The 12218-nt window shown below is 33.3% G+C and overlaps 1 protein-coding gene across 1 annotated transcript in view; it reads right to left on the reverse strand.

Annotated features, from left to right (window-relative positions):
* Positions 1 to 12218, reverse strand: part of ADGRL2 (adhesion G protein-coupled receptor L2) — a 619868-nt gene that overhangs the window by 21380 nt on the left and 586270 nt on the right. Inside the window, 5 exon segments of the mRNA NM_001190488.1 lie at positions 1173 to 1393; positions 2324 to 2533; positions 3506 to 3679; positions 4776 to 4981; positions 5254 to 5379. Of these exon segments, the coding sequence (NP_001177417.1) occupies positions 1173 to 1393; positions 2324 to 2533; positions 3506 to 3679; positions 4776 to 4981; positions 5254 to 5379 (937 nt within the window).

Consider the following 12218-nt stretch of genomic DNA (forward strand, 5'->3'; position numbering starts at 1 on the left):
TTGGCTCTGATGTAAAAGAGTAGTAATTTACTTACTTCAACTTACTGTTTTCCATTTCAGGTTTTAAATTTAGTAAAGGCATACATTATTATGCTCATACGGGGAAAACAATAAATCCACTGCACCCCAATCCCTGATTCTTAAGACCTCTGACTTTACCAAGAAAAACTTGAAACTCAATATTCCAAACTGTCTCGTCACTTTAAAGTTCTGATCTTCAAAACTTGCCTTTCAGATCTCTATCTGAGCTTAGTGTTTAACCCTATGGAACATAACAGACAAACCAAACGTTCTGCTGTTATGCTTGTTTCAAAACAGTACAGCATAAATATAATACCTCAACTGGGAATGGATGAATATGAGATAAAAAAATCAAAGCATAGCACTCCTATAGAATTAGAGTAAATGATGCATAAACTTATTAAGACAGATTTTACTTAGTGGTTCATTTTTCATAGAACACTAAATCCCTACTGAATTTCTTTTATTTGTCTTTCATCATCATCATAGTCAAAAAGCTTTCTTTAGTCCAAGGAATCTTTCTATAACTAATTTTATCAAAGGCAAATATAAACAGAATTGGGAGGCAAATTCACGTCTCTAGCAAATAAAATCCTTAGAAACATGACTATGTCTACCTTTTGTCATTTTCCATAAATATCTATATTTTTTATAAATGAAAGACAGTGACTTATTTTAATCCTTTCAAACTGCCTGAGAAAATATTATCAAAGTAGAACATATGAGATGGAATGTGCTACTGTCACAATTCAGAATGAGAGTTAGCTAGAGGGTCGGCTGCACAAAGAGAGCTAATGAAGCATTAGGTTAAAACCGAGTAGTTAAACCTGTCAGATGCTTTAAGTTCAGAAGAATTTTTACTTAATATCTTTCTAAGGCCAAAAAGTTATTTACTTTTTCAATTTGTTTCAGGTCAATCTTTTGTGTTAAAAAGAAAGTCCATAATTTAGAATCTGCCTCGCCAGAGTACAAATCCTCTGAACCCAGAGAATTACAAAAGACTTGATTGTAATTTGTGCACGGCATGCCCATTCTCTTACCAATAAAGCTTTCAGATGCTATTTTAGTCTGTCAGGGACCCTCACTGACAGCTAACAGGCTTTAAAAAATTATTCACTTGAAAAACACTCAGGTCGCTTGCAATTACTTACGCTTTTTCTGTTCCATAGCTCTTATAGTCAATAGCAGCCGAAACTCCAACCACTGTGGCAGGAAACAAGTAACCAGCAACATAATAATATTTCTTCCTTGAATATTCACTTTCAAAAACTTCAACCAACATCAGATAGAGCTGTACACCTTCTAGACACATCCAAGCAAAAGCAGCCAAAAAGAAAAAGTGTAGAAGTCCTGCAAATATTGGACAAGCAATCTATAAAGGAAAAGAACAAAAAAACACAAAAGAGAACATATTAACACAAACAGACCACCTCAAAATGATACAATATTCACTGACAGTGCTCACTGATTATCTTTAAAATACATTAGAGTAAATTACTGTTTCTTAAAAAAAATTTTTTAATAGATGGAAATGAGTTCTAAACATTGCCAAATTTGAAGAGTTTAATGTGTACAGAGTATAATGGCAGGTGTGCTAGAAATTTCATCACTGTAAGACATAATTACTTTTAGTGAAATTAAGTGTAAATAAGAAAGCATATATTAATTTCTCTTCTAGAATTATCCACAATTGAATCTGAATATTCTACTTAGATTATTGGCACCATACATCTTTAGAGCAATTGTTTCCAAATATATTATTTCTATTTTTTCAATAACAGAATTTAAAAATTCATTTTAATGATGAATACCCTGGCTCTAATTCCTTTCTTTTCCTGTCATAGGTGGAACATTCCTAAATTCATTCTGATGCAGATGAACATAGGGTAGAGCATTAACTACTTATTAAGTACTGTTTCTGACACTGAGGCCTCATGATGATGAACAAATGCTCAGAAGATGAAGAAATGATCACTGGTCAGAATGACTATGTAAGCAAAATGAAAATGATAAAAATAGGATCTTTTCATTTTTGTATCCCCAGGACTCTTCTACTCAAATGACATGTCTTAATAACCACCCAGAAAAATGCAAATGCGTCTTGATATGAGAAATGAGTTAACTCACAGTAATAATACCTAATGATTGCGCTTTTAATTTATTACAAATTATCCTCCAATATTGCCACTGTCAACTATATTAAGTTACAAGGTCAAATACCAATATTGGCATCAAGTGTGGATTCACACCTGTTATAATAATTTTCAGAGATCCAAGGGCAATAAGCTGAAGGGGTGCTTACCATGTATTTCGTCTTGTCAATGCCTATTAGGAAAATGAATTCTGCAATGAAAAGGTTGATACAAAGGTTCTTGTGAATAGTATTGCGGTCACTCTGCAGACCACGGAAGAAGCAGAAGGTGAAGATGCATATAGCCAGGCAAACAAGGGAAATGACAATTCCCACCCAGGTGATGACTGTAAGGAGTAATTCGTGAACTCCATCTTTGTACTGAAAATAAAAATAATATGGGGAACATTAGTATTCCTGCATCAACTAAAGGTAAGATAGCTTTCATATATGGTAGCTCATCTTTTAATACGAAACTCTGTGAATATTCTGACGTGTTCAAGCAGGGCCCAAAACTAAAAAGAAAATTTGATCATGTAACAGGATTCAGTATTATCTTATTAACTTTTATATCCAAAGAATGACCCTGAAAGTGGAAGATTTTACCTAGAAAATAATGCAACTGTCCAATTATTTTAAAAATAATGGCTGAAATAATTACCTACATAAACACAAATATTTAAATAATAAAATAAAGGATACTCAGTTTTGATTAAAAATAAGTGGCATCTTAATGACTTTCCTGGCTAACAAAAAAAAAATTTAAGTTTTCATTTTCTCCTTGAGTTTTAACATTTATTTACATACTAAAAGTCAAATACACAATAGATCTGAGAGTTTTCATGCTATATTTCTTAAAATATTTTTTATCTTCTGGCTATCATTTTCTTAACCACAGAAAGGAATATGAAGAAACATTCTAGAAGCTATCCTCACCTTTCAAAATATGCAGTTTTAGTAGTGTGCAAAGTTGTTAAGAAAACTTAAAACAAAAGCTGTAAAACAAGATTCAAACATTCAAGATGGGGAGGATGGGTTAAACCTTAGAGCCTCATTCTCTTTTGTAGGACCTATTGCTATTCATTTTTAAAATCCCCTGACTGCCTCTGCCAAACACCTGCCGACAGGAGAAAAACTTAGAATGAGTCTGTAAAGCACATGATTTTGAGAAGTAACAATAAATATAGTATCAAGACTTCCTAAAATATATGGACAGTGTAGAAACAATTAGAAATCCACACTACTTTGTTTTCTTTTTAATTCCGAGAAGCACCCAAAGAAGGGACTATTATACAAGCTGTTTTGAATCTCCGAGGTTTTTCTCTGCTACTAATTAGAAGTGCAAATACTTACTGCAATTTCCCTGTGGGCCATGAGAATTGCAAAATTGGTTAGGTGGCTGCATGCACACGTTGTACGAGTTTTATTAGTGTCAACCAGCTTGCAGCCCTGGGTAGACCAATATCCCATCATAGTTCTTTCTGAGTAGTTCCAGAAGGAGCAGTTTGCATTGAAATAATTGTCAGGCTGGGAAATAAAATGACAAGATAAAATTAGGATTTTACACTCTAAGATGGCAATAGCAATTGTTTAATATGTGTAAAAGGTAATTTAGATTAAACTTTGCATGTTTCGGACTATAAAGTTTTTCATCAGCAAAATTGTAGACTATGTTATACAAGGCAGATATCTAACTTAAAAGGGGTTTTATAGTCCGAAACACTCTAAAGTGTACTCTAAATTACCAAAGACCCATTTTACACAATTACAATTTCCATCTTATGATTTTACATACTGATGGTACACTGGAATCATTTTTTTTTTCTTTTCTGACAAAATTAGACCCATGAATTTGTTGAGAAAATTCTATGAGGACCAAGTTTTTAAAAATCAATCTGGGGCCCATTTTTACTCTAAGTGACATGTTAGTGATGTCAAGATTTTTAAGAGAGTGAACCAACTGCAATAGGTATAAGAGAATGGCTGCACAAATTTATTTTTCTTTGCCAATTCTGGAGATCCACTCGGCTATCTGGGCACTTTTTCACTCTGCTTATAACAGAAACCAAAATTCTGCAGACAATCTTCCAACACAGTGTATGATTTAACTACCAACTTCATTCTAAGGCACGGCAGATGAACCACATCTCTTTAAGCCTACATTTTTAAAAACCCAATGCTTGATAACAATTGCGTCACATACGATCAGTAAAATCAAAAAGAACAAAAACAAAAACAAAAAGGTCTGCCACACTTTTAAAAAAGGCAGAGTCCTAACAGTTAATACTTGGCTATCCTGCTGTTAAGGTAAGAGTTAATTTTCATTCCAAAACAAATTACAGTCATTTACATTTTCCTGTTGATTACTGAATTAGCTTTCATTAAGAATACACTTAAGTTCTAATAATCACTGAACCAGGCTCATTTAATTTTATGTTCACAGACTTAAATAAACTTATGTCTCTGACCTAGTCCAACATTTGAAATTCAAATGTAAAGGTCTTTTCTTTCCTCTCTGCCATCTCCTCATTCCCTCTCTCCCCATCCTCAGCATGCCAGGTTTTGCTTTCCTTCCTCGCTGGTTTTATAACCTTCCACTACTTCATTAGCATATATAACTTACATCAATGTGTGGCAGGGTAAAAAGCACAGGATCTGTCAAGTATACTCGGCTGGATTCTTTATTGATTGAAACTGAAATGACGTGGGAATTCACTGCAATGGTGCTATTCCGACCAATAAAGTCAGCACCCAGTTTTATGGTTGCATTTTCTGTACTAAGAAACTGTCCCAAACTCCGGTAAATGATGAACACCAACTTTGCAAGCCCTAGGAAGGTAAAAATAATCATATGCCTTTACAGGAAATATACTTAAGAATAAACAAGGTACATTCAAATAAGAATAAAAGGGAAAAAAATCCTTGTGGACTCTATTTAGATTAAGTTTCTTGGGAAAGAGTAAAGCGTTATTTTAAATCTGCTTTTAAATGATAGGCAGTATTGTTATATTAGGAGTCAAATATTCAGCATTTTAGGATTAATAGATTTAAATGAAACAAAAAAACCTGTCTATATTTTAAAAGACTCTGCTCCATCTTACCGTTCCTGCTGTTCTGCTTGACAGTATTTGCAGAGAGTTGGATTGAACTGCCAGCTCCTTTGATGCCCAGAGGAAATTTAAAGTCTTGGACCTGTCCTTCTGTACTGAGTACTGCAACTTCCAGAACTGGATGAGGCAAAGAATAAGAGGGAGGAAAAAAGGGCATTCTTTAAACTACAAAGAGGCAAATAATAATTGCATGAAAACCACTGCCTTTTTCTACTCTACAAATTTGACTGTTTCTTTCAACAAAATCATGAACAAACTAAATTACTCTGGGAGGTCTTAAACCTTGACTACTCTAAAATAGTTTCATATAATAATCTTAACATTTTTTCATAGTTTTGTATCTTTTGTAATCAACTAATTCCACAGTTTAACCCTATGAATATGAAGACAGCACGAATTGAAAACACATAACTTTCAAAGTTTCATTTATATCATTAAAATACACAAACATATTCAAATGTTTTTTTTGGCTTTTTACATTAAATAACTTTTCATTGAATATTCCTTGACAATGGCAAAATGAAATATGAAGTATAAATTTGAATCCCTCGATTGCATGTATGTATTTCTCTCTTTGTATATGATACATTTTAATTGATACTGAGACTGCATAGCAGTCTGTTACAATACTTGGTTTTATCTGATTTCTAAATATGGTGAGACTGGTGTAGCATGTTTATGAAAAAATGTCTGGCATTATTTAAAACTTCCCATTAATTCTCACTAATAACTATTAATATTTATATATTTCAGTAGGACAAAATAGGCCCTGTGTGCCAAATCTGGCCTGCCATCTCGTTTTGTAAATAAACTTTTAAAATACATCCATGAAAGGCTCCTAGGCCTATTGTCTATGGCTGCTTGGGTGCTACACAATGTCAGTTAAGTATCTGCAACCTAGACCACGTGATCTAGTTGCCTAGAATATATAATATTTGGGCCTTTATAGTAAAAGTTTACTAACCACTGTAATTTACTCCAAAGTTCAAAAATTCACGGAAAGGGAAACAAGTTGACACATAACACTAAGGACATTTACCTAATCAACAAGACCAATGTTGCTAAACTTTGTTTCAAATATATATATATATATATACATACATATATATAATATATATATAATATATGTAATAGTCATAAACATGTCTATTGTAATTCCAATAAAGTTGTATTACTTTCCATCAATATTCATCTAATTTTAAAAAAGAATGGAAAAGTATTATTGTTTCTACCAAAGTCAATTATTTTATACTAGTAATCAGAATATGTCATTTTATTGTTGAAATGAGAGGAATTACATACAAAACTCATTAGTTTCATATAATTAGAATTTTTAAAAGTAACAAATACTTTTTTTTAAAGTAACAAATACTTTTAAAATAATTCAATAAATACAGTCTGTACATTTTTCTCTGAATTTCACTCTACTGGTGTATATTCTTGTATAGCTATTTCTATACCTAGACAAATATATGTATATATGTTTGTACATATACAGGGATATGATGAATTCACCCACCCTCTTTTTACAAATATGGGCTTATATCAATCATTACAGTAACTTTTGGATAATAATTTATTCTTTTTAATCTTTCACAAATTTGTTCTGTAAAGTACAAATAGATTTAGTTGTAAATATGGAATAACATCGGAAGATTTTAAAAGCTATTGGACCACACATCAAGCATCTGAAATACAGGTTTATAATAAGTTATATAAATCTTAGAGTTCTATAAGCTGCAGAAGCTGGTTAAAACATTTATTTTATTGGTCTTTGCTTAGGAAGGATTAAGCAGGTGGCTAAGGTGATCTCCTCTCTTCATATCAGATTCCATGCTTTGGAAGGAGGAAAAGTGGAGGAAGAAGAGAGAAAAATATAACTTAATGTATGTCTCACTCTTTTTACACTGAAAGAGACTCTCAATTATTAAATTTTCATCCCCCCTCCCCCAATTATTAATTTTTGTTAAAGCAAGACAGAAGACAGGGTGAAAGACTGAAATCTTTTGAGTTTTCATGAAAAGTTTCAAATACAGGCATACATGTACAAACAGGTAATTTCTTTTTAAAGATTTTGTTTATTTGAGAGAGAGAGAAAGAGCATTAGGCCGGTAAGGGCAGAAGGAGAGGGAGAAGCAGACTCCCTACTGAGCAGGGAGCCCCATGCAGGGCTGGATCCCAGGACCCTGAGATCATGACCTGAGCCAAATGCAGACGCTTAACTACTTAACTGACTGAGCCATCCATGTGCCCCCAAAGAGTTAATTTCATTCAACAAATATTTACTTATCAAATGTTAACTTCATTCAACATATATGTTTAAAAATCACGTCCATAGCCAAAAAATTAATAATCTGAATTTTAAAAGAATCGTTAATACAGACCTTTGTAGAGAATCATCAATTTAATCTTAATAAATTTATAACAACAAATGAATAAACTTAAAAACAGACAGAAAGAAAAACTTCCCCAAAACAAAACAAAAAAAAAAACTGACTAATATAAATTAAAGCCTTAATAGTTTATGACCATTAAAGAAAATAAGCTGGGATGCCTGGCTGGCTCAGTGATTGAGCATCTGCCTTTGGCTCCAGGTGTGACTCAGGATCCTGGGATTGAGTCCCGTATTGGGTTCCCCACAGGCAGCCTGCTTCCTCCCTCTGCCTATGTCTCTACCTCTCTCTGTGTGTCTCTCATGTATAAATAAAATCTTAAAAGAAAAAAAAAAAGCCAATAGCCAAATATATACTGAATCTTGAAAAAAACTGCTCTAGAATAGAGAGTGCTTTTCAACTCATTTCATAAGACTTGTATAATCTTGATGCATAAAACAGCACAAGGGAAGAAATGACAGGGTATTCTTTTATTAAAAGGATAAAAAATATTTAATAAATTATACACACTTTAAGTATAATATCTTGAAAAAAGTGAGTGTAACTCAAAAGGGCATTAGAAAATATACTAATGTAATTTACCAAATTAAGAAATAAAGACAAAACATTGTTAACCAAAAGAATTCAACAAATTCCAACACCCATTCAATTAAAAAAAATACTTCACAAAATAATAAAATAAAAGAAAGAATCCTTGCCCAGGTAAAGGTTTTGTAATCAGATAAAGTTTATCTATCTAAACCTACAGGCAAACAATGGTGAAAAACTCAAGAAGCATTCTTTTTAAGGTCAGGATGATTCCTACTAGGGATTTTATTTATTAGAATTATATTAAAAGACCTAGCTAATGCAGTAATTCAAGAAAAAAGGTGTAGAGGTGCCTGAGTGGCTCAGTTGGTTAAGTGTCTGCCTTTGGCTCAGGTCATAATCTCAGGGTCCTGGGATGGAGCCTCACATCTGGCTCGCTGCTCAGTGGGGAGTCTGCTTCTCCATTTGTCCCTCCCCCCACTCATGCTCTCTCGTTCACTCTCTTTGTCAAATACACAAAATCTTTAAAGAAAAAAAAGAAAGAGAAAAGGTGTAAAGACAAGAAAAAAAGCAAATTGTTATCATTCACAGAAGATATAATTAACTACATAGTAATTTTGAGAGCGATTCTATACATGATTTGAAGTAAAAGAATTTAGCAAGGGTGCAATCAGCAAAATCAACTGTGATCCTCGACACTGAGCAACAATTAGAATATGTAATTTTAAAAAGATACTATTTACAATAAAAACAAATATTGCAAGTTATCTAAAAATGAGCCTGATTTTTAAAAGTACGAGATATTAATGGGGAAAATACAGAATTTTATTAGAAGGCCTCACAACAAATGGAGAATTATACAAGATCTTATTTGGGAGACTTCAACAGGCAAATAAATCTGTGACACTTCTTTCAAAATCGATCTATAAACTCAGCCTAAATCTTCTTTTTAAATAGATTTTATTTTTTCAAAATTTTATTTAAATTCCAGTTTATTAACATACAGTGTAATATTGGTTTCAGGAGTGATTCATCACTTACATACAACATCCAGTGCTCATCACAAGTGCCCTCTGTAATACCCATCATCCAGTTAATCCATCCTCCACCCACTGCTCCTCCAGCAACCCTCCAGTTTGTTCTCCATAGTCTTAATGGTTTGCTTCCCTCTCTTCTGTCTAATTCTAATAAAAACTCCAACAAGACGTTTTTGGGGGGAAAAGGATTTTTTGAGTTTGTGGAACTTGGCAACTGAGTTTTAAATTCAGATGGAAAAGACATGCCAAAACCAGGTAATTCCTCCAGGAGGAGAAATGAAAGAAATCATCAGATATTAATACTATTAAAACAAAACAAAAGAAGCAATGGATAACACACTTCTAACATGTACAGAAACATAAAGATATCATTACAAAGCACCGGGGAAAGGAATGAATTATGAACTAAAAGTACTGAAACAATATATTATCTATATTATCAAAACAACAACAACAACAACCCCAGAACACAAAAACCAAACTAGTTTCTTCCTTCATAACCATAAACGAAAATCATTTCCAGATAAACTAAAACATAATTGTAAAAAGGCAAAGTTTTATCATTTCTAAAGTTACAGGATAACTGCAAAGTAGAGCAAATTTTCTTAAGGACAGCAAAAAGGAAAGTATTTCTTAATCAAGATACCAAAAGCAACTACCCTAAGAGAATAGACTGATAAATTTGACTTCATTATTCTGTAAAACAAAAGACACCATAAACAAAGTAAAAAAGAGAAGGCATAAAAAGAAAAAATGTTTTCAAACTATATAGCCTACAAAGAGCATCCAAATGCATTAACTACAGAGAAATAGATGCATCGGTAAAAGTGAAGAACAAATTCACAAGAGAGAAATCTAAAATACCCAATAAAGACATGAAGTAATATGAGAACTGCAAATTAAAACAATAATGTGATCAATTCAAACCCACTAGAATGGTAACATTTATGTCAATAACAAAGTGTTATTTAGCAAAAAGATTGATGAGGAGAGAATAATGGTGTTAACAGCTGAGAATATAAGTTGGTAAACACTATTAGAAAACAACTTGGCAGTATTTAATAAAGTTGGAGAATGGGCACGCTCAATCACTCAAAAATTCTATTTCTAGGTGTGTGTGTCCATGTATGCCTAGACAGGCACAAGGACATACCAAAACATCCACTGTTTCCTTATTATTGGCAAAAAAGCATAAACCACTAAAATACCTATCATTGTGATGGTATCTTAGCTCAATGTCATCACATCAATAATTATGATGTATCTTAGCTCGAATAATTGAATAAACTAGCGATGCACATATTAACATGTGTAAGTATGAAAAACATAATGGCAAGAGACAATTATACAGCTACATTGATAGTGTGAAATCATTAATGTTAAGGGCTCCTGGTGGCTCAGTCAGTTAAGCATCTGTCTTCAGCTCAGGTCATGACCCTAGGGTTTTGGGGTTGGGTCCTGCATCCTCAGCAGGGGGCCTGCTTCTCCCTCCCCCTCTGCCCCTACCCCCTGCTTATGCTTGCTCTGTCTCTCAAATAAATGAATAAAATCTTAAAAATAAAAATAATCATTAATGTTAAAAACACAAAAAGTAACTGTTAAATATACGTACTTGTAGAGCAAAATTAGAATAAAAAAAGCTCACTAACGCTAGCAAACAAATTATGGATGATGGTTACGCCCTTCTTGATCTGATCAAGAAGGAGGGGACCCAGAGGGGTTACGCATTATCAGTAATTATTTATTTTTCCCAAATGTGAAGCAAATATGGTACAATACTAAGAAGTGGTTCAGCTGGGTGACTGGAATACAGGTATTTGTGATATTCTCTGTACCTACATATTCTGTATGCTTGAAATAATATATGCTTTGTTCAACAGATTTCCTGACTCTAAACACACTTCATTCATAGGAAAGCCTCGCTCACAACCAATGCTGCAGATAGGATTTTAATATATTTTTCTGTCCTTGTATTTTTCAAACTCATTACCGACTAGTGGTTGCAATGAGAGGAAAGGGGAAGAAAAGATAACATATAGGAAAAACTATGATCCCGGGTACAAACAATATGGAGTGAATTAAAGATGACAGTTTGCACAGCCAAAGCCAAGCCTCAATGGTGACGCAGCTTGAAGCAGTATAAACCTTTGCTGTTGTGAGCTTCTGTAACTTTGGAGGTTCTGTTACCACAATATATTTAAGCCTAAATTGACAATCATTTTGGCTGCTAAGCCCACTAGGAAAATAAATGATAGGGAATATTATAATGGATGGATTAGGCTGATAATACCTAAACCACCTAATCAATCATAAGATCACAAAGAAAGACAATCTAACATGTGCCTCTTTTATAGGATGCAATAGAAAGTTCTTGGGAGAAAACAAAACAAACACACTTAAACCTGACCTGATCAAACCTCTAGATCCAATTACAGTATATATCAATCATGTAAAATGATATAGCGGGGGAAATAAAAAGCCAAATCCAGAAATCCAGAATGTGGGAAATTCCACAGTACAAACCATCTGCTCAATTTCTTCAAAAAAAAAAAAAAAAAGGAAAAAGTTTTTTAAAAAGATAGAAATGACTCAAGCAATGTATCAAATGTACCACATGGACTTCTTTGTATCCTGATCAAAACAAATTAACAAAGCTTAACAAATTTACAAAAATGAAATAACTGTAAACATACTTTTGTTATCTTTTCAATCTATTTTAGTTAATTTTTAAAAGTGTGAAAATGACATGTGTTTTTTTTAAAAGCATGGAATGCATATTAAAGTATCTACGGTAATAATATGATGCTAAAATTGCTTAAAAATACAATGGTGAGGGCAGCCCGGGTGGCTCAGCGGTTTAGTGCTGCCTTCAGCCCAAGGCATGATCCTGGAGACCCGGAATCGAGTCCCACGTCCGGCTCCCTACATGGAGCCTGCTTCTCCCTCTGCTTGTGTCTCTGCCTCTGTGTGTGTGTGTGTGTGTGTGTGTGTGTGTGTC

The sequence above is a fragment of the Canis lupus genome, chromosome 6 (assembly GCF_011100685.1).
Source record: "Canis lupus familiaris isolate Mischka breed German Shepherd chromosome 6, alternate assembly UU_Cfam_GSD_1.0, whole genome shotgun sequence".
Classification (NCBI taxonomy): domain Eukaryota; kingdom Metazoa; phylum Chordata; class Mammalia; order Carnivora; family Canidae; genus Canis; species Canis lupus.